Source organism: Colobus angolensis, unplaced genomic scaffold (genome assembly GCF_000951035.1).
Source record: "Colobus angolensis palliatus isolate OR3802 unplaced genomic scaffold, Cang.pa_1.0 Scaffold2, whole genome shotgun sequence".
Classification (NCBI taxonomy): domain Eukaryota; kingdom Metazoa; phylum Chordata; class Mammalia; order Primates; family Cercopithecidae; genus Colobus; species Colobus angolensis.
The window spans coordinates 11,191,496-11,218,541 of NW_012115154.1; the positions used below are offsets into that span (position 1 = coordinate 11,191,496).

Below are 27,046 nucleotides of genomic sequence, written 5' to 3' on the forward strand. Positions count from 1 at the left end.
TTCCCTTTCCTCTGCAGCCTCAACAGCATCTTCCATTTTTTTGACATTTTAATAATAGCCACCCTGCAGCCAAGCTCTTTCAAGGCCAATGTGGGGAAGAGCCACAAACCTCCCTTTTCCCGAACAGAATTATTGCCTGCACACTGGTAGAGTTTTTGAATTCATCTGTCTTTCGTTGTTTGGTTTTCATAGAAAAACCAAAGGTAAAGTAGTATGACATTCCACACCTGAACCAGTTTGTAGCCCCCAGAGCCTGCTGGGAAAGGGGTCCGTCAAGCATGCATTGATCTTATCACCTAGAATTTGAGAGATCAAGAAGCCCGATAGCAACCGACCATACAACTGCCCATCAGTGCCCATCCTGTCATGGGATTAGCTCAATTCTGGCTCTGCAGACACTGGCAGCCACAGGTCACAAACCCTGGGTCTCTGTGGGCTTCTCTCATCACCCAGGGCCACAATGGGCTGCCTGTCCTAGGCAGAGACACAGCAACATTCTCTTAAACTGAAATGAAGCATAAATTCCCTTCACCAATAATCATCTGAGGGCACAATCCTTGCCTCCTTCCTTGGAGATTTTAAAACACACATCTATCTGACCCAAACAAGTAGGTGAGATCTAATTTTAAATGGGGGGGAATTGGGATGAATTACAGTATCAGGAATGAATCCCAAGTGTTTTTGTGTGGGGACAGGCATCCACATCCCGAACTGTACCAGGGGACAGGGAAAAATGCAGGAGAGGAGAAGAGAATAAAAGGGCGACAAAGTGGCTGAAAGTCATTGAAAGCTTCTCTCGTGGTTCTTTCTGGTTCTGGTTGCTTTTCCAAGGTCTTGAATGCAGGCAGGGCCAGCACTGGTTGGGAGCTGCTGCTCTGGGAGATGGGAGAGTCACTTCACCTCCAGAAAGCTCATCTGATCATCTGTAAAATGGGGAATCCCACGAGTGGTTGTGATGATAAAGTGAAACAAAACATTCTTAACTTATATGAGTTACATGCTGTATAGGAAGTTACGTGGTATATAGTAAGCACACAAAAATGATTCACTGTTATCATAATTGAAGGACAGTGGTTTGGTGTGCTAAGCACTAAACACAAGCCAGAAAGATTGTCCTAGACAAGTAGACAAAGAAATCTCTAGTTCAGAGTGAACAGTACCAAGAATGGCATGTCCTCCAAATGGAGCTTGGGCAGCTGGATCTGAACCTGTCTACACATCTGAGTCTACAATATGAGGTAACAGTCTCCACCTATAGCTGTCTGCTCTGACTGTAAGGTCATTCCTTTTGAAGAAAGCTGACCTCAGACTATACTGAGATCATTTCAAGAAGAGTGCAAAATACAGAGAAGGCTAGTCTTCACGCTCTAGATACAGAAAATCCTCATATTCTTAGGTGTTCCGTTTCTGACGCAGAGTCAGAGACACAAGCACTGATCCAAAAATCCCCTTTTCCAAAACAATTTTCCATCTTCTACCAAGGTTCGCATCCCTGTTTAGTGCACACTGGTGTCTACAGTTGCTAGAGCAAGAGTCTCTCCTTATCCTCTAAGACGGGAGTTCTGTGAAGACCCCATGACAAGGGGAAAAAATGAAACAACATGCTTAGGGACAATACAGGAAAAGCCTATATTATCAATGCTCCAAAACCAGGCTACCTCAGGCTTGGCCAGTTATTCATGAGCACAGAGGTGTGTCATCTACATGGTAGTCATGGCCTAGATGGGTCTGAAACTGTGGCAAGGTAAGGCTCTGAGACATGGTGCCAGGAGAAAGATGAATTCAATCGTCTACTTCTGCCAGGAAGAACAGCAACAGGAAGGAATCAGATGTACAGCTAGTCCTCTGGGGACCTCTGTCTTGATCCTCAAGAAATCTCCTTTTAGATGCCACCTGCAGCAATTCCTACACTTCACAATGCACTCCATGTCTTGCTGGCCTTACGATCAGCTCTGGTAAGTTCTGTATTCTTGGGCAAGACAGAATCCTTCTGAATCTCATTGACTTCCTCTATAAATGGAAATAACTTCGCTCTGCACATATCACAAATAGCATGTTTGTGGGAAGTTCAACTGTGAAACTCAGCATAAATGAAAAGCAATGTACCACTGTTGCTTATATGAAAACTCTTGTAAAGTAGTCAGACACCATGCACCATCTAAGGTTAGCAGTGTTATGTATGAGCCCATCAGTGATTAGAGGAGGTACGGGGTGGAGAGGGAGTTTCCGAGCGGTGGTTCTCCTGGCTGTGGGAAAGCTGGCTTGGCAGCCATGCCAGGAGCTAAACCCGAAGGATCTCTGTGTGTCCTCTCAACTCCACCGGCCCCACTTTGGCATTTTTTCCAACTCTCTCTGGTTTCCATTTGCTTCCTCCCTCTAGCCCCCTGGTCATGTCCAATTTCAACACCAAGTTTCTGAGCTTTGCTCATCTTGTTCACTGTCACCAGAACATTCCTGCTTCTTTTACCTTTCAAACAATTCAACCTTGAACTCTGCTCACTCCTGCCCATCACAAACCTGAGCTCAGACTTGCTGAGAACAGAAAGCACCCTCATAAGGAAGCTCCTTCTTGCCTTACATCGTTAGACTTCAGCAGAGACAGCATCTCTATCTCCACACTGCTCTGGCCAAGTTGTGCCTCAGTCAATTACACAACTGTGTCTTAGTAGCCTTGGTAGGGCCCAAATCAAGATATTCTCTGGGAAGATTCACTTTGTACTGAGCCCAGCATAATCTCACTGCATCTAAGACAGAAAATTCTAGACCCACCCCTCCACATCTTTGTTACTGAACCCAATATGTCACCCATTTACCATGTGCTCAAATCTCTACCTACTGCTGATTCTCAGATCAGATCATAACTCAGATTTACCATGGTCCAAACTCTGACATCTGATCGGGGGCATGTCATTCTGGTTCATGCTGTCAGCCCCAAGCAGGTGGGTCAGTTTGCATCGCCCTGAGTGCAGGTTGCCAGGGCAACCATGGGGCTGCATTAAAAGAACCTATGACACGATGCACATGAGACAGACAAATGTCTTCACATTGAAGAAGGGGAGGAGTGTGCCATTGGTTTTGCATCCTCCAGATGCACTGAGTAAGTTCCTACATAACGTGTGCCCCCTCCTTCTTTGCAACACTTCCCATCCTTAAGCCTTGGTAGGAAGGAGAGCCATCTGGAAGCCCAGAATCCAATGGAATGCGAGTCTCCCTTCTCCTTATCCCTTAGTGTTGGTATTCTTGTTTCCAAAGTCTTGGATTTGACATGCCGGCACACTGACTGGAGAGAAGCATCTTCATTTTCACAGGAATGAGCCTTAGATAAGACTTTCATCCACTCTTGGGGGCTCCCGGACACTGAAAAGCCAAGCTTGTTACCAACGCTTGTCCTTCCTTAAGTACATTAAATACATTCCCAATAGTTAATAGTTAAACAGGTAGGCCATTCTCCCTCCTTCTAAGCCTCATCTCCGCAGTCTAAGAAAGCCCAGCTCTGTGATCCGGGGCTTGGTTTTCCCTGTCTTCCCCATCCCAGCATCCTTCTAGGAAACAGCCAGTCTCCCTCTCTGGTCTCAGAAGGCAAGTTTCCTTATCACATGTGAATCACAAACCCACAGAGTGGCCAAACATAGCCGAGCTGATGCAAGACCCTGGGAAGGGGAAAGTTGCAGGTGTGTTTGTGTTGGGAGGAGCGGTGACCTTCACCTCACAGACACCTCCTCTCCCGATCCTCGGGAGGTATAAAGATGGGTCCTCCACCACCATTCAGACAAACTCTACCATCATGAATCCACTCCTGATCCTTACCTTTGGGAGCTTCTGGTGAGTATCATGCCCTGCCTCAGGCCCTGCCAACCCCCTTTCCTGGCAGACACAAGCCCTTCCATTCTTGCCACCTCTCCCTTTTTGACTGTGCTCTGATATCCTATTTCCTCTATCTCGCATCTCTGCTTCCCATCCTCCTTGGGCTCTCTTTAACCCTCACCTGTTTCAACTTCTCCGTAATTTCACTCCCACCACTGTCATTCATCCATATCCGAGCTGTGGCTGGAGAAGCTGGGAAAGGAGGTCAGGTGGGGCTGGCTCACGAAATGAAGCAGCAGGCTTCATGCTTGGCTCTGACAGCACCAGAATAGCACAACTAGAGCTGCTCTTAACCTCGAATGCACCTGGGGAGGTTGAAAAATTTCTCATGCCAGAGAGTCAGCTCTAGACATTCTAACTTCATTTGTCTAGGGTGAAGCTTGTGTTCTGGGCTTTTAAGCTTCCCAGGTGATTTGTAACATTTCAAGGCATGCAGCCAAGGTTAAGAATTGCTGGACTACTGGCCAAAAACAACATCTACCTTTGTTCTGCCAAAGTGAGCCTGGGAGCTACCCTCAACTCTGCCCTGACAGCACAGATGTGAGCTATGGGGGAAGCTGGTGATGGCCAGGTCTCCGCAGTCAGGGGATTTTCCTAGCTTGGCCAAAGTATCCTGACAATCCAGGGCTCAAATAGCCAGGGGAAGTACACAGGTAATGAATAAAAGAGAGAAGCACTCAGTGGGTGAGACAATCACATCCCAACTATCACACTGGAAGCATTGTGAGGACATTCCGTACAACCTCAGCCTGGAGAGATCTGAGTCCCCACAGGGTACCTAGCTACATGCCCTGGAGACAAAGAGACTTGGGAGCCACAGCCAGTGATGTTCGCCAGGGGTGACAGCACTTCCTCCCTTGCTTAGCCTCACTGTGCTTCTTAAGGATTTCTAATTAGCAGAAAGCAACCACAGGCTGGGAGCACCACACCTAACATGCTACTGACTTGCCTTCTCCCTTCCCATCTCCACTCCAGTGGCTGCCCCATTTCATGATGATGACAAGATCACTGGGGGCTACACCTGTGAGGAGAATTCTCTCCCCTACCAGGTGTCCCTGAATTCTGGCTACCACTTTTGTCGTGGCCCCCTCATCAGCGAACAGTGGGTGGTATCAGCAGCTCACTGCTACAAGCCATAAGTGTGGGGCCCCTGACTGCAAAGCTCCCAGCCAGGCTACCTGGGAGAGCTTGGCCTCAGCCCAAGGAAGTACTGAGGTTTGGTAAGATGGAGGGGAGAGATGGTGGAGAAGAAAACTTGTTGGCAGCAGCTGACTCCACAGAGCAGAGAGTGAACACAAGACAGGAACCTCTCACACCCAGGCAAATCCATGAAACAGCAAGGGATGTGGTCATAAAAGCAGGCAGGGATGATCTTGGGGTGGTCAGAACTAATGAGAAAAGCAGGCAAGTACCTTTTGCTGGTTAGCCACATATTAAAGCACCTAAGAAAGAGTTTTTAAAAATACTGATGCCTGTGTCCTATCCCAGGGCAATTAACTCAAAATTTCCAGGAAGAGGGTGTGAATATCAGTGAGTCTTTAACACTCTACATCTGGTAACTGTAGCGTGCATAGACACAGCTGAGAACTGCTGCCTACACCAAGAACTCTCAAACATGAGTATGTGTCAGAACCACCTGCAGGCTTGTTAAGGCACAAATCACTGGGTACCATCCCTAAGGTTCTGATCAGTAGGTGGGAGTAAGGACCAAGAATTTACATTTCTAACAAGTTCCCAGAAGATGCTAATGCTATGGCTATCCTTGGATTAGATTACACAGAAGGGTGGTGCTCACCAGGCCAAGAAGGGAGGGAGGAACAGGCACTGTGCACAGTTAGCAAAGGCCTGGGGTGAAGAATGCTGGGAAATCTTAAAGGAGCTCCTTGTGCCCACACTGCTAGTGACTGTGGAGATTGTGGGAAAGAGACTGGGAAGGCTGGTTGAGGAGCAGCCTCCGGTGGGATCCCTTTGCCTCTTCCCCACCTCACTACCACCAATCTCTGAAGCAGAAAGGTCCTGGGCCTCACACATGCACTGACCCACATCCCTCTCCTGCCCATGCAATATGGTCACACATCCCACCCCATGCCTCCAGATCTGTCCATGAGCAGAGAACTTGAGGACCCTGGGGAAGGTGGGATGGGTGCCCCAGCTATGGGAGAAGGTCTTCACCATGCCTGCCCTGCCCAACAGTCGCATCCAGGTGACACTGGGAGATCACAACAGCAAAGTCCTGGAGGGGACTGGAACAGTTCATCAACGCAGCCAAGACCATCCGCCACCCCAGATATAACTGGAGGACTCTGGACAATGACATCCTGCTGATCAAGCTCTCCAGGCCTGCCATCATCAATGCCTACGTGTCCACCATCTCTTTGCCCACTGCCCCTCCAGCTCCTGGCACCGCGTGCCTCATCTCCAGTTGGGGAAACACTCTGAGCTCTGGCAGTGAGTGGGAACCTTTGTCCTTCTACTTCCCCTCCATCCTCACAATTTCCAGAACAAAGTATGCCCCTTAACTTGAATCCTCTGGCCTCCAGGCTTAAGATACATTTCTAATGCCCATTACCCCCGGGCTCTTCACTGGGCACCAGAAAAATGCAAAGTAAAAAGGATGTGGCTCCTAAAATCAAAAGACAGGACAAATGGAGAACTTGCTATGATCATGTCTTGGGTTCAACAATGATCATTCTGGGAACTAAAAGCCAGAGTCCCTTGCCAGGACTTATGTTTTGGAGTCCTCTCCAGGGGCAGTGTTCCTCTTCAATGTTCCATTCTAGATTGTCTCCTTCTCTGACCTGACCCACATTTTGACTTTCTTTGATCTCTTCCTGATCCTCACAGTCAACTACCCAGACAAACTGCAGTGCCTGGATGCTCCTGTGCTGACCCAGGCTAAGTGTAAAGCCTGTTACCTGGGAAAGATTACGGACAACATGTTTTGCATGGGCTTCCTCCAGGGAGGCAAGGATTCTTGCCAGGGGATTTGACCCCTTCCCATGCTGAGGCTCCCACTGATACCCAGGCCCCATCCGGGAAAAAGATTTGAACTCCCAAGGTAGCAGGGTGGAGGAGGCTCCCTGCGTGCCCCCATGGAGAAGTGAGGAAGACTCCCTTGGGCTGCATGCCATCTGCTTAGGAAGAAAAGAGAATGCGCCACCCTGAGAAGAACATGGAGTCACAGAGCTGGCTGGAAAGGGGTCTTTTAAGGTTCAGAGTAAATGTAGCTATATTCCTCCTCCATCTCTCCATACAACTTGTCCCTTCTTCTCCCCAGCTTGATGATGGTGGCCCTGTGGCCTGCAACGGAGAGCTCCAAGGTGTTGTCTCCTGGGATGATGGCTGTGCCCAGAAGGACAAGCCTGGAGACTACACCAAGGTCTACAACTATGAGAACTGGATGAAGGACACCATAGCTGCCAACAGCTAAACCCCTGTCCTGCTGCAGTCTCTACACTAGTAAAGTGACCCTGCTCTCACTGTCTATGTCTGTGCCTGCTCCCTCATACGCCTTCACACTGGAAAGCATCCTCCAATCTCAGATCAGACACAAATGTCCCCCTTAAAGGTAAGCAGAGCTCCCAGCTCCCAAAATGTGTTCCATGGTACACTAGATTAGCACATACAAAGAGATGGAATCCAAAAACAAGCAGCAGCTTGGGAGAAAGGGGGGCACTGTTTTCCAGAGAAAAGTGTTTCAGAATGGTGTTCTTTGAGGGGGGGCGGTATTGATTTTTATTTGGGTTCTCACAATGGTTGGAGCTACTCTGCCTTGAGAATAATCACAGCACAGAAAATGTGTCAGCATCTTCAAGGCAGCCCAAAAAATCTGATCAGCTGAATCTTATTGCTAACATACAACAATGTCAAATGCTTTTGGTGATGACATGCTTCTCCCAGGAAAGTCTTGGCACCAAGTCCCAGACCAAGCCCTCCCTTCTCATTCACCTGGAAAATCAGACTCAAGTAAATCTCCCTGGCCCCCTAACTCTCCCTCAATTCCCTAGTTCCATCTCTGTGAGCAGCTAGAGAGATGTCCTGCTTACCATAGCGGGAGCCAGACTGCGACTTGGGAATCAAGCCCAGCTCTGCACACTCTATTTTCGTCTTCTTTGCCTCTGGGGTAGGACGCTGCAGTGAATCCCACAGCTACAAACAGCTCCCCACTCCGACCAGGGAAAGAAACTAGAGAGGGTCACAATTCACCCATATGATCAATTAACGGAGGAAGGATTCCTTTTCATAAAACTTGCTTGCTTTTGAGACACTTCAAGTGAGTTATTTGGGACACCTTACAAAGGTGGAAGGAAAGACATCTGAGGGCTGTGACACCATCCAGCCACTCTGGCCACATGTTGGCCTACTTGCACCCACTGGACACAGCAGAGGGAGGCAGGCCCCATGGCACCTCTGGTACCTGCCAAAGCCTCCTCCTGGCAATTCTGAGAGGGCCCATGTTGGGTTCATACCAAGCTTTTCACTGAAGATCCAAGGAAGCTTCCCTTTGAAATTCCACTTTCACCTTCTATCCCCAGTGGTTGTGGACACCCCTGGGAGCTGGTACCAAGGGCCAGGAGCAGCCAAGGGAGAAAGACAAGTTCAGAGCACGTTTCCAGTTACAGGGAACACAGCACAGACCTCAAGTGTCCACGGAGCAGTGTGCAAATTGCAGTGATGAGTAGAGTAAAACCTCTACATGCAGCAAAGCATTCCTGGAAAACACAGGGGACCACAGTCCACATGCTGTGGTATGAATCAGACACTTGTTTGGTAAACAATAAATGTGTAAGATCAAATACCTTCAGAGGGCCATCTGTGCTCTAGATGTGCTTCGTGTGAGGAGACAGCTACTACTCAGTATCTTCAGAGGAAAATAGGGCTCAGGGATCCCACACAATGGACAGATACACACAGGTCACCCAGAAAGTCACTGCATACAAACATCACTTTGTTCAACATGGATTTTGTTTTTATGGAGTCCAAATGCAGAACCTAGTTGACCTTACAGCCTGGGGTTTGTCTGCTTTTGGAGATACATATCCACTAGATAGATAGACAGACAAGAAACATACATTTTTTCCCTTTCTTACCATAATGTCAATGCCTCGTCTGAATATCATCATCACTCAAGAGTCAAGGGAAGAACCAAATGCTTCACAGAAACAGGGCTGGGCAGGGAGTGTTAGTTTCCACTGTTTTCTGTCTCCATTCAGATCATTCCTAACAAAGCCCAACTGGCTACTGAAGCCAACAGACAGACATAAGGATCCCAGTGGCCCTCCACATGGCTGCTTCCACCTTCTACCTGGGCCATTTAGACTCTTTACACAGAAAAGTGAGTCACTCCACTCAGAAGGATTGCCAGCAGAAACAGGGCATGAAAATCACAGACAACCATGGGATTTCTTCCATGTGGTCAGTGTAAAATAAACCACCACCACCACCACCACCAAAAACACAAAACAAGCAAAAAAATGCTTATTCAAAATCCAAGACAAAATACTGAGTGAGAGGCAGGCCATGTGGTTGCATGTTCTCAGGCCACACAGCTTTCCCAGTCCATTTGCTCACATGGAACCGTGAGATGTGAAGGTCTCCAGAGCGTGTGCTCGGGATCCAGGCTGGTACGGTTCATCTGTGGGTCCAGACCAAAGGGCAAAGAGGCAGAAAGCTGCAACTCTGTCCACCACCATGGCTTAGCGCCTCCTTCTCACAGAGGCTCTGAAGAGCCCCCACCTCAGCCTTAACAAAAAACATCTCCTTCTGCCTCAACACCACCCAGGGTGGAGTGCCGTGGCATGGTCTCTGCTCACTACAACCTCCACCTCCTGAGTTCAAGTGATTCAGCCTCCCAAGTAGCTGGGATTACAGGCACCCACCACCATGGTATTTTTGGTATTTTTAGTAGAGACAGGATTTCACCATGTTGGACAGGCTGGTTTTGAACTCTTTACCTCAAGTGATCCAAAGTGTTGGGATTACAGGTGTAAGCCACAACTTCTGGCACAGGCCCCATTTTTAAAAAAATAATTTCAACTTTTATTTTAGAGTCAGGGGCTACATGTGCAGGTTTTTTATATGAATATATTGTGTGATACTGAGGTTTGGGGCACAAATGATCTCATCACGCAGACACCGATCATAGCACCCAAGAGGTAGTTTTTCAGCCCTTTCCACTTCCTTCTCTCTCCCCTCTACTAGATGTATTGTCTACTGTTCCCATCTTTATATCCATGTGTACCCAGTTCTCAGCTCAAACCCATACATGAGAATGTGGATTTTGGCTTTCCGTTCCTATGTTAATTTGCTTAGGATTATGGTCTCCAGCTCCATCCATGTTGCTTCAAAGGACAAGATTTCATTCTTTTCATGGCTGCATAGTATTCCATGGTATACATGTACCATATTTCTTTTATCCAGTCTACTGCTGATGGACACCTAGCTTCATTCCATGAATTTGCTACTGAGAATAGTGCTGTGATAGACGTGTAAGAGCATGTGTGTTTTTGGCAGAGCAATTATTTTCCTGTGGGTATATGCCCAGTCAAGGAATTGCTGAGTGGAATGGCAGGTCTGTTTTAAATTATTTCAGAAATCTCCAAACTGCTTTCTGCATTAATTTTTCCATGAAATAATTTACACTCGGCTCAACAGTGTCTTAGCATTGCCTTTCCTCTGCAGCCTCACCAGCATCTTCTATTTTTTTGACATTTTAATAAAAGCCACTTGGCTGCCAAGCCCTTTCAAGGCCAATGTGGGGAAGAGCCACAAACCTCCCTTTTCCCGAAGAGAATTCTTTTCTGACCACTTGTAGAATTCTTGTTTTCATCTGTCTTTTGTTGTTTGGTTTTCAAAGAAAAACCAAAGGTAATGTGGTATGACCTTCCACACCTGGACCAGTTTGTAGCCACCAGAGCCTGCTAGGAAGGGGCCGGTCAAGCATGCATTGATCTTGTCACCTGGAATCTGAGAGATCAACAAGCCCCATAGCAACCGACCATACAACTGCCCATCAGCACCCAACCTTTCAAGGGATTAGCTCAATTCTGGCTCTGCAGACACTGGCAGCCACAGGTCACAAAACCCGGGTCTCTGTGGGCTTCCCTCATCACCCAGGGCCACAATGGGCTACCTGTCCTGGGCAGAGACACAGCAGCAGTCTCCTAAACTGAAATTAAGCATAAATTCCCTTCATCAATAATCATCTCAGGGCACAGTCCCTGCCTCCTTCCTTGGGGATTTTAAAACACACAGCTCTCTGACCAAACAGGTAGGTGAGATCTGACTTTAAAGAGGGGAAAATCGGGATGAATTGGGGTATCAGGAATGAATCCCAAGTGTTTTTGTGTGGGGACAGGTATCCCGAACTGTATCCGGAGATGGAGAAAAATGCAGGAAAGGAGAAGAGAAAAAATGGGGACAAAGTGGCTGAGAGTCCTTGAAAGCTTCTCTTCTGGTTCTTTCCGGCTCTGGATGCTGTGCCAAGGTCTTGGGTGCAGGCAGGGTCAGCTCTGGCTGGGAGCTGCTGCTCTGGGAGATGGGAGAGTCACTTCACCTCCAGAAAGCTCATTTGATCATCTGTAAAATGATCATTTGATCATCTGTGAAATGTAAAATCCCAAGATGGTTGTGATGATAAAATGAAAAAAAAATCTTCACTTATATGAGTTACATGCTGTATAGTAAGTTACATGATATAGAGTAAGCACACATAAATGATTCACTGTTACCATAATTGAAGGTCAGTGGTTTGGTGTGCTAAGCACTAAACACAAGACAGAAAGATGTCTTAGAGAAGTAGACCAAAAACATCCATAGTTCAGAATGAACAGTACGAAGAATGACATGTCCTCCAAATGGAGCTTGGGCAGCTGGATCTGAGCCTATCCTACACATCCGAGTCTACAGTATGAGGTAATAGTCTCCACCTATAGCTACGTTCTCTGCCTATAGAGTCATTGCTTTTTGAAGAAAGATGACCTCAGACTATACTGTGATCATTTAAGGAGGAGCACAAAATACTGGAGAAGGCAAGTCTTCAAGCTCTAGATACAGAAATCCTCATATTCTTGGGTGTTTCCTATCAGACAGAGAGTCAGAGCTACAAGCACTGATCCAAAAATCCCTTTTCCAAACAAATTTTCCATCTTCTACCAAGGTTCACCTCCCTGATTAGTACACACTGGTGTCGACAGTTGCTAGAGCAAGAGTCTCTCCTTATCCTCTAAGGCAGGAGTTCTGTGAAGACCCGATGACAAGCAGACAAAACGAAACAACATATTTAGGGACAACACAGGAAAAACCCATATTATCAATGCTCCAAAACCTGGCTACCTCAGGCTTGGCCAGTTATTCATGAGCAGAGAGGTGTGTCATCTACATGGCAGTCATGACCTGGATGGGTCTGGAACTATAGCAAGGTAAGGCTCTGAGACAAGCTGCCAGGAGAAAGATGAATTCAATCATCTATTTCTGCCAGGAAGAAAAGCACCAGGAAGGAATCAGACATACAGATTGTCCTCTGGGGACCTGTGCCTTGATCCTCAATAAATCTTTTAGATGCCACCTGCAGCAATTCCCACATTTCATAACGCTCTCCATGACTTCCGTTGGCCTTATGGTCAGCTCTGCCAAGATCTGCTGTCTTGGGCAAGACAGAATCCTTCTGAATATTATTGTCTTCCTCTATAAATGGAAATAATTCTGCTCTGCACAAATCACAATTAGCATGTTTGTGGAAAGTTAAATGTGAAACTCAGCATAAATGAAAAGTAATGTACCACTGTTGCTTATGTGAAAACTCTTGTAAAGTAGTCAGGCACCGTGCACCATCTAAGTATAGCAGTGTTAGGTATGAGCCCATCAGTGATTAGAGGGGCTACAGGGTGGAGAGGGGTTCTCTGAGCAGTGGGTCTTCTGGCTGTGGGGAAGCTGGCTCGGTGGCCATGCCAGGAGCTAAACCCGGAGGTTCTCTGTGTGTCCGCTCAACTCCATGGGCCCCATTTTGGCATTTTTTTCCAATTCTGTCTGGTTTCCATTTGCTTCCTCCCTCTAGCCACTGGCCATGTCCAATTTCACCACCAAATTTCTGAACTTTTCTCATTTTCTTCGCCGTCTCCAGAACATACCTTTTTCCTTTACCTTTCAAATTCAAACTTGAACTCTGCTCACTCCTGCCCATCACCAACCTGAGCTCAGAGTTGCTGAGAAGGGAAAGCACCCTCATAAGGAAGCTCCTCCTTTCATCATTAGACCTGAACACAGACAGCATCCCCATCTCCACATGCTCTGGCCATGTCATGCCTCAGTCAATTACACAACTATGTCTTAGTAGCCTTGGTAGGGCCCAAATCAGGATATTCTCTGAGAAGATTCACTTTGTACTGAGCCCAGTATAATCTCACTGCATCTAAAATAGAGAATTCTAGACCCATCCCTCCATGTCTTCATTACTGAACCCAATATGTGACCCATTTACCATGTGCTTAAATCTCTACCTACTGCTCATTCTCAGATCAGAACATAACCCAGATTTACCATGGTCCAAACTCTGACATCTAATCTGGGGCATGTCATTCTGGTTCATGCTGTCAGCCCTGAGAGGATAGATCAGTTTGCATCACCCTGAGTGCAGGTTGCCAGGGTGAGGCTGCATAAAAAGAACCTATGACAGGATGCACATGAGAGAGACAAATATCTTCACATTGAAGAAGGGGAGGAGTGTGCCATTGGTTTTCCATCCTCCAGATGCACTGAGTAAGCTCCTAACTAACCTGTGCCCCTTCCTTCATTGAAACGCTTCCCATCCTTAAGCCTTGGTAGGGAGGAGAGCCATCTGGAAGCCCAGAATCCTAAGGAATGCTGAGTCTCCCTTCTTCTTACCACTTAGTGTTGGAATTCTCTTTCCCCAAAGCCTTGGATTTAACCTTCCCGCACACTGACTGGAGAGAAGCATCTTCATATTCACGGAATGAGCCTTAAATAAGACTTTGCTCCTCTCATGGCGGCCCCAAGACACTGAAAAGCCAAGCTTGTTACCAACGCTTGCCCTTCCTTAAGTATATTAAATACATTCCCAATAGTTAAAAGGATTCCTAAACAGCCAGGTCATTCTCCCTCCTTCTAACCCTCATTTCCTCGGCCTAAGAAAGCCTGGCTGTGTGATCCAGGGCTTCGCTTTCCCTGCCTTCTCCATCCCAGCATTCTTCCAGGAAACAGCCGGTCTCCCTCTCTGCTCTCAGATGACAAGTTTCCTTATCACCTGTGAATCACAAACTCACAGAGTGGCCAAACATAGCCGAGCTGATGCAAGACCCTGGGAAGGGGAAAGCTGCAGGTGTGTTTGTGTTGGGAGGAGCAGTGACTCTCACCTCACAGACACTTCCTCTCCCAATCCTCGGGAGGTATAAAGACGGGTCTTCCGCCATGAGTCAGGCACACTCTACCACCATGAATCCACTCCTGATCCTTGCCTTTGTGGGAGCTGCTGGTGAGTTTCATGCCCTGTCTCAGGCCCCAACCACCCCTTTCTTGGCAGACACATGCCCTTCCATTCTTGCTACCTCTCCTCTTTTGACTGTGCTCTGATGCTCTATTTCCTCCATCTGGCATCTCTCCTTCCCATCCTCCTTGGGCTCTTTTTAAGCTTCACCTCTTTCACCTTCTCCCCGATTTCACTCCCAGAACTGTCATTCATCCATATACGAGCTGTGGTTAGAGAAGCTGATAAGGGAGACCAGGTGGGGCTGGCCCACAAAATGAAGCAGCAGGCTTCAGCCTTGGCTCTGACAGCACCAGAATACCTCCACTATAGCTGCTCTTAATCTCGAATGCACCTGGGGAGGTGGAAAAATTACGCATGCCAGAGACTCAACTCTAGAAATTCTCACTTCATTTGTCTAGGGTGCAGCCTGTGTTCTGGGCTTTTAAGCTTCCCAGATGATTTTTAACATTTCTACGCATGCAGCCAAGGTTAAGAATTGCTGTTCTTTTGGCCAATAATAACGTCTACATTTGTTCTGCCGAAGTAAGCCTGGGGCATCCCTCAACTCTGCCTTCACTACACAGATCTGAGCTGAGGGGGAATCTGGTCATGGCCAGGTCTACACAGCCAGGGGTTTTTCTAGCTTGGCCAAACTATCCTGACCATCCAGGGCTGAAACAGCCAGGTGGAGTACACAGGTGGTGATTAAAAGAGAGAATCATTCAGTGGATGAGATAGACACATCCCAACTCCTATCCCACTGAAAGCATTGTGAGGACATTCATTGCGACCTCAGCCTGGTGACCCCAGGAGAGATCTGAGCCCCCACCGGATACCTCGCTACGTGCTCTGCAGATACAGAGACTTGGAGCCACATCCAGTGATGCTCACCAGGGGTGGCAGTGCTCCCTCCCTTGCCTAGCCTCACTGTGCTTGTTAACGATTTCCAATTAGCAGAAAGCAACTGCAGGCTGGGAGCGCCACCCCTAACATGCTACTGACTTGCCTTCTCCCTTCCCGTCTCCACTCCAGTTGCTGCCCCCTTTGACGATGATGACAAGATCGTTGGGGGCTACCCCTGTGAGGAGAATTCTGTCCCCTACCAGGTGTCTCTGAATTCTGGCTACCACTTCTGTGGTGGCTCCCTCATCAACGAACAGTGGGTGGTGTCAGCAGCTCACTGCTACAAGACGTAAGTGTGGGGTTCCTGACTGCAAAGCTCCCAGACAGGCTGCCTGGGAGAGCGTGGCCTCAGCCCAGGGAAGTACTGAGGTTAGGTAAGATGGATGGGAGAGGGGGTGGAGAAGAAAACTTACTGGCAGCAGCTGACTCCACAGAGCAGAGAGTGAACACAAGACAGGAACCTCTCACACCCAGGCAAATCCATGAAACAGCAAGGGTTGTGATCATAAAAGCAGGCAGGGATGATCTTGGGGTGGTCAGAGCTAGTGAGAAAAGCAGGCAAGTACCTTTTGCTGGTTAGCTACACATTAAAGCCACCTAAGAGAGAGTATTTTAAAATACTGATGCCTGTGTCCTATCTCAGGGCAATTAACTCAAAATTTTCAGGAAGAGGGTGTGAATATCAGTGAGTATTTAACCCTCTACATCTGGTAACTGTAGAGTATATAGACAGAGCTGAGAATCGCTGCCTACACCAAGAACTCTCAAACCTGAGTATGCATCAGAACCACCTGCAGGCTTGTTAAGGCACAAATCACTGGGTCCCACCCCCAGGGTTCTGATCAGTAGGTGGGGGTAAGGCCCAAGAATTTACATTTCTAACAAGTTCCCAGGAGATGCTAATGCTATGGCTACCCTTGGGTTAGATTACACAGAAGGGTGGTGCTCACCAGGCCAAGAAGGGAGGGAGGAATAGGCACTGTGCCCAGTTAGCAGAGAACTGGGGTGAAGAATGCTGGGAAAACTACAAGGAGCTCCATGTGCCCACAGTGCTGGTGACTGTGGAGATTGTGGGAAAGAGACTGGGAAGGCGGGTTCAGGAGCAGCCTCCGGTGGGATCCCTTTGCCTCTTCCCAACCCTACTAGCACCAACCTCTGAAGCAGAAAGGTCCTGGGTCTCACACCTGCACTGACCCATGTCTCTCTTCTGCCCATGCGATATGGCCACACAGTCCACCCGATCCCTCCAGAGCTGTCCATGAGCAGGGAGCTTAAGGACCCTGGGGAAGGTGGGATGGGTGCCCCGGCTGTCTTCACCATGCCTGCCTGTCCATCAGCCGCATCCAGGTGAGACTGGGAGAGCACAACATCGAAGTCCTGGAGGGAACTGAGCAGTTCATCGATGCGGCCAAGATCATCCGCCACCCCAATTATAACAGAATTACTCTGGACAATGACATCCTGCTGATCAAGCTCTCCTCAGCTGCCGTCATCAATGCCCGCGTGTCCACCATCTCTCTGCCCACCGCCCCTCCAGCTGCTGGTGCCGAGTGCCTCATCTCTGGCTGGGGCAACACTCTGAGCTCTGGCGGTGAGTGGCATCCTTTGTCCTTCTACTTCCCTCCATCCTCACAACTTCCAGAACAAACCATGCCCCTTAAAACCTCTGGCCTCCAGGCTTAAGACATATTTCTTGTGTCCATTACACACAGGCTCTGAACTGGACATCAGAGAGATGCAAAGTCTCCAAGACCTAGCTTCTAAAATCAAAAGACAGGACAAATGGAGAGCTTGCTATAATCACGTCTTGGGAGGGGTTCAGCAATGATCATTCTGGGAACTAAAAGCCAGAGTCCCTTGCCAAGACTTATGTTTTGGAGTCCTCTCCAGGAGCAGTGTTCCTCTTCAATGTTCCATCCTAGATTATTGTCTCCTTGGGTCTTGGGTCAGAAATGTGGCCTGACCCACATTTCTACTTTCTTTAATCGCCTCCTGATCCTCGCAGCTGACTACCCAGATGAGCTGCAGTGCCTGGACGCACCTGTGCTGACCCAGGCTGAGTGTGAAGCCTCCTACCCTGGAAGGATTACCAGCAACATGTTCTGTGTGGGCTTCCTTGAGGGAGGCAAGGATTCCTGCCAGGTGATTTGAACAACCTTACCCATGCTGAGGCTCCCACCGATACCCAGGCCCCACCCGGGAAAAATATTTGAACTCCCCGTGTGGTGGGGCTGAGGAGGCTCCCTGCAGTGCCCCCATGGAGATGTGAGGACAGTTCCCTTAGGCTGCCTACTGTCTGCTTAGGAAGAACAGAGAATGGGCCACTGTGAGAAGAACATGGAGCCACAGAGCTGGCTGGAAAAGGTTCTTTTAAGGTTCAGAGTAAATGTAGCTATTTTCCTCCTCTCTCTTCATACAACTTCTCCGCTCTTCTCCCCAGGGTGACTCTGGTGGCCCTGTGGTCTCCAACGGACAGCTCCAAGGAATTGTCTCCTGGGGCTATGGCTGTGCCCAGAAGAACAGGCCCGGAGTCTACACCAAGGTCTACAACTATGTGGACTGGATTAGAGACACCATAGCTGCCAACAGCTAAAGCCCCTGGTCCCTCTGCAGTCTCTGTATCAATAAAGTGACCCTGCTCTCACTGTCTGTGTCTGTGCTGCTGCCTCACACTCCTTCACACTGGAAAGCAACCTCCAATCTCAGGCCAGACAAGGCTGTCCCCCTTAAATGTAAGCAGAGCCCCCAGCTCCCAAAATGTGTTCCATGCTACACTAGATTAGCACATACAAAGAGATGGAATCCAAAAATAAGAAGAATCTTGGGAGAAAGGGGGACACTGTTCTAGACAAAAGTGAGTTCAGAACGGTGGTCTTTGGCAGGCGGTATTGATTTTTATTTGGGTTCTCACACTGGTTGGAGCTACTCTGCCTTCAGAACAATCATAGCACAGAAAATGTTAGCATTTTTGAGGGAGCCCGAAAAATTTGACCAGTTGAATCTTACTGCTAACATACAACAATAATGACAAATGCTGTTGCTGATGATGTGACTCTCCCAGGAATGTGTTGGCACCAAGCCCTGGACCAAGCCCTCCCTTCTCATTGACCTGGAAAATCAGACTCAAGCAAATCTCCCTGGCCCCCTAACTCTTCCCTCAATTCCCTAGTTCCATCTCTGTGAGCAGCTAGAGAGATGTCCTGCCTACCATAGTGGGAGCCAGACTGCGACTTGGGAATCAAGCCCAGCTCTGCACACTTTATTTTTGTCTTCTTTGTCTTTGAGGTAGGACTCCGCAGTGAATCCCACAGCTAACACCAGCTCCCCACTCTGACCAGGGAAAGAAACTGAAGAAGGTCAGGATTCACCCATTTGGTCAATTAATTGAGGAAGGATTCATTTTCATAAAACTTGCTTGCCTTTGAGACACTTCAAGGGAGTTGCTTGGGACTCCTTAAAAAAGATGGAAGGAAAGACATCTGAGGGCTGTGACACCATCCAGCCACTCTGGCCACATGTTGGCTGACTTGCACCCACTGGACACAGCAGAGGGAGGCAGGCTCCATGGCACCTGTGGCACCGGCCAAAGCCTCCTCCTGGCAATTCTGAGAGGGCCCATGTTGGGGCTGTAGCTCATCCAAGCTTGTCACTTAAGATCCAAGCAAGCTTCTCTTTGAAATTCCACTTTCACCTTCTGTCCCAAGTGGTTGTGGACACCCCTGGGAGCTGGTACCAAGGGCTAGGAGCAGCCAAGGGAGACAGACAAGTTCAGAGCACATTTCCCGTTACAGGGAACACAGCACAGACCTCCAATGCATTTTTAGTAGAGACAGGGTTTCGCCATGTTGCCAGGCTGGTTTTAAACTCCTGACCTCAAGTGATCCAAAGTGCTGGGATTACAGGTGTGAGCTACTGCTCCTGACCCAGGCTCCATTTTAAGAAAATACTTTCAACTTTTATTTTAGATTCAGGGGCTACATGTTCAGGTTCGTTACATGGATATATTCTGTGATGCTGAGGTTTGGGGCACAAATGATCTCATCACTCAGGCAGTGAGTGTAGTACCCAATAGATAGTTTTCCAGCCCTTTCCACCCTCCTTCTCTCTTCCCTCTCCCAGATGTATTGTCTACTGTTCCCATCTTTATATCCATGTGCCAATGCTCAGCTCCCGCTTAAACATGAGAATGTGATATTTGGTTTTCCGTTCCTATGTTAATTTGCTTAGGATTATGGTCTCCAGCTCCATCTATGTTGCTGCAAAGGATGTGTTTTCATTCTTTTCTTGGCTGTATAGTATTCTATGGTGTATATGTACCACATTTCCTTTATCCAGTCTACTGCTGATGGACACCTAGGTTCATTCCATGACTTTGCTACTGAGAATAGTGCTGTGATGGACATGTAAGAGCATGTGTCTTTTTGGCAGACCAATTATATTCCTTTGGGTAAATGCCCAGTAAAGGAATTGATGGGTGGAATCCTAGCTCTGTTTTAAATTATTTCAGGAATCTCCAAAGTGCTTTCTGCACTAATTTTTCCATGAACTAATTTATACTCTGGCCAACAGTGTACAAGCGTTCCCTTTCCTCTGCAGCCTCAACAGCATCTTCCATTTTTTTGGACATTTTAATAATAGCCACTCTGCAGCCAAGCTTTTGAATGCCAATGTGGGGAAAAGCCACAAACCTCCCTTTTCCCAAAGAGAATTCTTGCCTGAACACTGGTAGAATTCTTGTTTTCATTTGTCTTTCGTTGTTTGTTTTTCAAAGAAAAACCAAAGGTAGAGTAGTATGACCTTCCACACCTGAACCGGTTTGTAGCCCCCAGAGCCTGCTGGGAAGGGTCCCTCAAGCATGCATTGATCTTGTCACCTGGAATCTGAGAGATCAACAAGCCCGATAGCAACCGACCATACAACTGCCCATCAGCACCCAACCTTTCACGGGATTAGCTCAATTCTGGCTCTGCAGACACTGGCAGCTACAGGTCACAAACTCTGTGTCTCTGTGGGCTTCCCTCATCACCCAGGGCCACAATGGGCTGTCTGTCCTAGGCAGAGACACAGCAACATTCTCTTAAACTGAAATGAAGCTTAAATCCACTTCACCAATAATCATCTCAGGGCACAGTCCCTGCCTCCTTCCTTAGGGATTTTAAAACACACATCTCTCTGACCCAAATAGGTAGGTGAGATCTGACTTTAAAGGGGGGAAAATCAGGATGAATTGGGGTATCACGAATGGATCCCAAGTGTTTTTGTGTTGGTACAGGCATCCACATCCCGAACTATACCTGGAGATGGAGAAAAATACAGGAGAGGAGAAGAGAAAAAAAGGGGGACAGAATGGCTGAAAGTCATTGAAAGCTTCTCTTCTGGTTCTTTCTGGCCCTGGTTGCTTTGCCAAGGTCTTAGGTGCAGACAGGGCCAGGTCTGGCTGGGAGCTGCTGCTCTAGGGGTTGGGAGAGTCCTGTTCGTTCACAGTGCTCAGCAGCAGGGACTGGGGGCCGTGGCAGGTGCGGATGCCCAGACTCTCAAGCTTGCTCCTTGCAGGGCTGGCAGGAACCTTCCTCCTTGTCACCAGGATACTGCACAGGTCAACGTCATGGGCGTCCAGGGGGCCATCCAGAGCATCACTGATGAGCATGTTGAATGTTTTGGGGCCATCATCAAGTTGACCCCAGTTGCACACACGATATCTTCCCTTTGCTTGGGGGAAAGGGGGCGGGGAGGGAAGGGGATACTCTGTCATGCTCAGAGCTGTAATCATTCAGCAGCTCCTCCGTATATTCTAAATCCTTGCACAGGAAGGCTCCTCAGTCCAGCTCCCCCAGGCTGGCCACAGAGACACTGGACTCCGTTCCCAGGTCTTTGGTGGCTGCTGGATCAGCTGGTGTCAGAGGCCCCAGGGTCAGCAATGCGTGGGGGTCTTGTGCTGCTTTTGCTGGACCCAGACAAAGGGCTGCTCTGTGCCCCCTGGGAGTCCCAGGGGCACTGCCACCTTAAGGGCTACATGCCATAGCTGGAAGGCACTCTATGGTTGGGGAAGAGTTGGAGGTCGGGAAACCACTCCCTCATGACAAGGTAGTAAATACTTTGGCACAAAACTGAAGATAAAATGGCAGTGCTGAATAATCCTGGGCTTCCTACAGGTGATGGGGTTGATTTCTTGTTGCCACTGCCTGGTCTGAAGGCAGTGCTTGGCTCAGCAGTGGCAGCAGACGAAGCAGCAGCTCAGAAGGATGATGGTGGTGGTCCACACCAGCCAGAGCCACAGCAGTGTCTTGTGTCACAGGTGTAGCTTGGATTGTTGGTACCACACAGGCTTATCCCGCAGGGGTTCACCCCTGGCTGACAGGGGCTGGGCAGCACCTGGAGGACCATGAACACCACCCACCTTCAGCACACACACACCACCCAGAGCGTCTCCTCTGCAAGCCCCTCCTGCTCCGGCTCCTCCATCAGAGCACTGCCACCTCCTTCTCCTTCCTCTCCTCCTCTACCCTCCACAACAGTGGTCTTAAAGAGGTTTCTTGGCCTTGGCACTTCTGTGGGCTCCCAATGTGCTGATGTGTGACATGCTGGCATGCTTGGCAAGACCTCACTGCCGCCTTTGACTACACAGGGTCCTCTCTGTACCCAGAGCAAACAGATGCAGAGAAACCCCAGCACTGACCGTCTCAGCTTCCTCGGAGGCCCCTCTCCACATGTGCTCCTGCTAACCCAGTCTGTACTCCCCACAAGCCGACGTGCTGCTTAGAGATGATCCTGCTGGCCCTGTTGCCCAACAACTGGCTCGTGTGTCTGGAGGGGAGAAGATAAATCCCTGGGTCTCCATCCCTCGTGCTTTTGAGAAGTCTGCCTTTTATTCCTCCACAGAATACTACCAACATGTTTACACTATTCCTATGTGTAGACATTTTCCCGTTTAGTTTTCTCCTCCCTCCAGAGTAGTTATTAAGCCAGCGGTACAGATAAGAAAACAGGTTCAAAAAGGCTTATTAGTTTACCCACGTCCCACGCCCAGCAGATGGTAGGTCTGGGGTTGACTCCTCATTTGCCTAGCTTCAAAGCCCACGCTCTCTGTGCCCCACCTCTCATCCTGCTACGACTGTGGTCTGAGGCGATGACAAGTCCGTCACCGCTGACCTCTGATATTTCTCCAGTCCCCCGTCACTATCACCCATTCCCTGCCTCCCTGCACCTCCTGAGGGGCTCTTCCCAATTGTCCCCTTCCATGCAGCAAGATGACTGCTCTCAGAGAGCTCCTGGCTATGCCATTGCTTCCTACCTTCCCACAATGAACAAACTAGAATCCAAGCTCCCTAGGGAAATTTAGGGTTCTCCTGGCACAACCCCTGCCCCCTCTCCCAGTCTCTTGCCTCTTCACTGCTCTCCTCCCCTATACCCTACCCTTCTTAGAAGCCCTGGTGGCCCATTCAATAAGCCATGTGCCTCTGGTCTCTGTCTTTGGACACTACGGCACCCTCAGACTGGAAGCCCTTCCCAACCTCCCATTCACCCTTTTCAGAAAAGTCTTCCTGATTCTTCCTTGTCCCCACCTCCCTTCGGTCTGGCCCTGCTGGCTCTCCCTCGGGTCTGAGGCAGGCGTCCTCCTCCTGTCTCTGCTTACCTCTGTCCTAGTCCTGCTCAGGTGCTTAGGTGCTCAAGTGCAATAGATGTGTCCATCCTGGCAATCGACTGTGTGCTCCTTGAGCAGGTACATCTTGTCTTACATATCCCGATACCTCCAGTGATTAAGCAAAGCCTGGGATGTAATAAGCACCCAGTGAGTGGAGGAATAAACATGGAGTGGAGGGAAATGTGCTGAGAAAAGAAAGACCCTTCCAGAAGAATGGTTCTCAAAGAGTTGTCCCTAAGCCAAAATCACCTGGGAATTTAGGAGAAACACAAAAGCTAGGCCCTACCCCAGACCCACTGAGTCAGATCTTCTGGAACAGGGCCCAACAAACAGCATCTTTTTTTTTTTTTTGAGATAGGGCCTTGCTCTGTTGCCCAGACTGAAGTGCAATGGCATGATCACTGCTCACTGCAGCCTTGACCTCCCAAACTCAAGTGATCCTCCCACCTCAGCCTCCCAAGTAGCTAGGACCACAGGCACACACCATAAACCCAGCTAATATTATTATTATTTGTAGAGATGGTGATCTCGTATGTTGCTCAGGCTGGTCTCAAACTCCTAGGCTAAAGTGATCTGCCTGCTCCTTGGCCTCCCAAGGTGGTGGGATTACAGGTGTGAGCCACTACACCCAGACAGCAAACTGCATTTTAACACATCTTCCAGGTCTTCTGATGCCTGCTGAAAACCTGAGATTGGATATGGTAAAGACATCCTGAGGCCAGTATTGAAACTACCATTGCAAAATTTTTAATGAGAGAGTGAAAGAGATCTGACCCAACCAACTCCAACTGCATCTTGGGTTTGTTTTTTTTTTTTTTTTTCCGAGCTGGAGTCTCAATCTGTTGCGAGGCTGGAGTGCAGTGGCTCGATCTTGGCTCACTGCAACCTCCACCACCCAGGTTCAAGTGATTCCCCTGCCTCAGCATCCCCAGTAGCTGGGACTACAGGTGCACACCACCAAGCCTGGCTAATTTTTTGTATTTTAGTAGAGCCAGGGTCTCACCATGTTGGCCTGGCTGGTCTGGAACTCCTGACCTCATGATCCACCTTCCTCTGCCTCCCAAAGTACTGGGATTATGGGCGTGAGGACCGCGCCCAGCCTCCATCTTGCTTTTAACCTCCAAGCTGTCCTTATTCCTTCCCCAGCATAGGCTGAACTAACTTTGGGAAGAACTTACTTTCTAGTTTGAAACAAAGATGGTAACAGTCCTCTCCCACGACAAACCTCCTTTTTGCCTAGAGACTAGACTGTCTTTATAGGACTAACAAATTTCCCAAAAAATTAGAAATTATGGTTTAGGAGTCATGTAGCTGGAGCCTGCAAGATTCCAAACCTCCCTAAATTGCTCCTGGGGATAATATCACTATTGTAAAACCTAAGATCAGGGCTTGAGATATTTTGCAGCCCCTGCACTCGATGGATCAGCTGGCACCACCCAGATCGATAAACCAGCTCATCTGGTCTTGTGGTCCCCATTCAGGAACTGACTCAGCACAAGAAAACAGCTGGGATTTCATCTCCAACCCAACCTATCAGCACTTCCGACTCACTGCTTTCCCCTCTGCCCACCAAATTATCCTCTAAAACTTGGATCCTTGATTTCCTGGGGAGACGGCAAGATTTGATGTGAGTAATTATAAAACTCCAGTCTCCCACACAGCCTACTCTGCATGAATTGCTCTTTCTCTATGGCAATTCCCCTGTCTTGATAAATCGGCTCTGTCTACACAGTAGGCAAGGTGAACCTATTGGGCAGTTACAGTATCTCTCTGAAAACAACAGGCACTAACTTTTTTTTTTTTTTTTTTTTTTTTTTTTTGAGACAGAGTCTTGCTCTGTGGCCAGGCTGGAGTGCGATGGTGCGATCTCGGCTCACTGCCATCTCCGCCTCTCGGGTTCAAGCGTTTCTCCTGCCTTAGCCTCCCAAGTAGCTGGGATTATAGGCACGCGCCACCACGCCCCGCTAATTTTTTGTATTTTTAGTAGAGACAGGTTTTCACCATGTTAGCCAGGCTGATCTCGAACTCCTGACCTCGGGCGATGCACCCGCCTCGGCCTCCCAAAGTGCTGGGATTACAGACGTGAACCACCGCTCCAGACTTCAGTCACTAACATTTTTACTGATTCTTCTGGCACCATGATTAATCCCGACACTCACTATCGCATGCAATTCTCACAACCCCACGAGGTAGGTATTATTTTTCCCAGCTTACAGATAATGAGACAGAGTTTAAGAGGTTTATCCACGCTACAGGGCTGCTGGGAGCCCGGCAGTCTGGCCACAGGAGGTCGGCTTCACGGAGGGGCAGGGTTTGGAGGCATCCCCTGAATTTAAGGAGTCCTGGGGGCGCGGTGCTTCTTCATCATTGGGCAACTCATTTTGGCCTCTTGGGGTTTCAGTTCCTCAACTGAGAACAAGGAATTTAGGTTGAAATGAACATGCTAGAAAGCTTTCAATAATTACACATGTAAAATGTTCTTCGCGTGTCTCCCGGTCTCCCACCTGCCTCCGACACAGAGGTGCAGGAGTAACCCTGCTTTCTTCCGAGTCCTCGCCCCACCACGCGCTGCGCATTCTTCTCGCCCCCTCAAGTGGCGGAGCTCAGATTGCAGGTACTCAGGTCTCAAAAAATAAGGAAAGGCTGCCCCCTGCTGCCCACATGGATGAATGACCCCCAACCTGATACCTGCCTCACTGGTTTTACAGGCTTTTATGGAAAAAACGTTCCATGTGCGCTTGGGCATACCGTCCAGAGAGGCAAAACTGGGACAAACTCCATCGGAATTTTAAAAAGCCATGTTGCCAAGACAGAGTGGTATTATTATTTATAAGGCCAGTCCGAAGGAGGGCCCCCACTAGGTGATTAAAAGACGCTAACTTGGAGGATGAATTATTGATAAGTAAAAGAGGCAGGAAAACTTGCAGAAATAGATCAAAATAAGTAAGGCAGGAAAACATGCAGAAATAGATCAAAATAAACTGTGCATTTCAATTAGGAAAGGTACTGGGAAGAGGCTTTGACACATTCCAGTGGATGAAAGCAATCAACTTCCTTTTTTTTTTGACAGAGTCTCGCTGAGTCGCCCAGGTGCTGGAGTGCAGTGGCGCGATCTCGGCTCACTGCAACCTCCGCCTCCCAGATTCAAGCGATTCTCCTGCCTCAGCCTCCCGAGTAGCTGGGATTACAGGTGCGCGCCACCACACAGGGCTAATTTTTTGTACTTTTAATAGAGACGGGGTTTCACTGTGTTAGCCAGGATGGTCTCGAACTCCCGACTTCATGATTCGCCCACCTCAGCCTCCCAAAGTGCTGAGATTACAAGTGTGAGCCACCACACCCGGCTGCGATCAACTTTTTATGCAGGTTTTTGGTAGCGTGTTGCGAGGTCCATCACTATTAATGCCCTGGATATACCATCTCCTCTTTTTCTTTCTTCCCTAAGTTCTAAGGGCCATGCCCTGGCACCAAACTTATGGCACTCTTAGACTGCGGTCTGATGTTCACCATGGCTTACCTCTGCCCTGTTCTAGTCAGGGGACAAGCTGTGGGTCCCAAGCCTGGCATTGTAACAGAAACACCCAGGGTAATTTTCTGTTTGGTTGTTTATTTAAATAAATAAATAAGTAAACTCAGTTTTGGAGATTTTGACTCAATAGGTCATGAACACTACTCAGAAATCTGCATTTTTCACAGTTGTCCAAGTATTTAAGTCCCCACTGAGCAAATTTAGGACAAGGAAACAACTTCTTACATAAATTCTACATGACTTCATACATACCTGCATACATAAATTCTACATGACTTCATACATACCTGCATACATAAATTCTACATGACTTCATACATACCTTCATACATACATTCTACATTACTTCATACATACATTTCTTTGGCAAAAAAGAAAAGACTTTGTAAATTAAACAAGTAGGTTTTTAAAGTAGCATATTTTATTTAAAGCCAAATTTTCTTGTTTTTTAAAATAGTTAAGTTTGACTTTCAGTAGACAATAGAGCTATATGACCTTGAAATGGAAACAACACAGTAACGTTGACATGGGGAAATGTAACTTTTACTTCCACCACTTTGTTTCTGTCCGCTCCATTCATTCTTTTCTTTTTCTTTTTCTTTTTCCTTTTTTTTTTTTTTTTTTT

At 48.2% G+C, this 27,046-nt stretch overlaps 1 protein-coding gene, 1 pseudogene and 2 gene segments (V, D, J or C); all 4 read left to right on the forward strand.

The window, feature by feature from the left end:
• The window catches only part of LOC105511219, a 189,834-nt gene that overhangs the window by 144,988 nt on the left and 17,800 nt on the right, over window positions 1-27,046 (forward strand).
• LOC105511220 overlaps window positions 1-27,046 on the forward strand; it is a 136,408-nt gene that overhangs the window by 100,885 nt on the left and 8,477 nt on the right. The window contains 1 exon segment of the C gene segment in view: window positions 19,957-19,969. Coding sequence covers window positions 19,957-19,969 — 13 coding nt within the window.
• LOC105511213 lies at window positions 3,016-7,294 on the forward strand (annotated as a pseudogene).
• On the forward strand, window positions 13,487-17,895 carry PRSS2 (protease, serine, 2 (trypsin 2)). Of its 5 annotated transcripts, XM_011941328.1 has the most exons (6): window positions 14,280-14,353; window positions 15,380-15,539; window positions 15,894-15,935; window positions 16,588-16,841; window positions 17,256-17,392; window positions 17,691-17,895. In XM_011941328.1, the coding sequence occupies exons 1-6, from the start codon at window positions 14,290-14,292 to the stop codon at window positions 17,841-17,843; spliced, it is 810 nt and encodes a 269-aa protein (XP_011796718.1). In that variant the 5' UTR covers window positions 14,280-14,289; the 3' UTR covers window positions 17,844-17,895. The 5 variants fall into 5 exon arrangements, 4 of the variants coding, with proteins under 4 accessions (XP_011796719.1, XP_011796720.1, XP_011796718.1 ...); XM_011941329.1 differs by lacking the exons at window positions 14,280-14,353; window positions 15,894-15,935 and adding an exon at window positions 13,487-13,620; XM_011941330.1 differs by lacking the exon at window positions 15,894-15,935 and having other exon boundaries at window positions 14,236-14,353.

Excerpts from the sequence above, each read along its gene's own strand:
- PRSS2 (XM_011941328.1), top strand. The coding sequence starts at position 14,290 with ATGAGTCAGGCACACTCTACCACCATGAATCCACTCCTGATCCTTGCC. Across the intron at positions 15,936-16,587 it reads GGAAGAGGGTGTGAATATCA|CCGCATCCAGGTGAGACTGG; the intron begins GTGAGTATTTAA and ends CCTGTCCATCAG. Across the intron at positions 16,842-17,255 it reads CAACACTCTGAGCTCTGGCG|CTGACTACCCAGATGAGCTG; the intron begins GTGAGTGGCATC and ends TGATCCTCGCAG.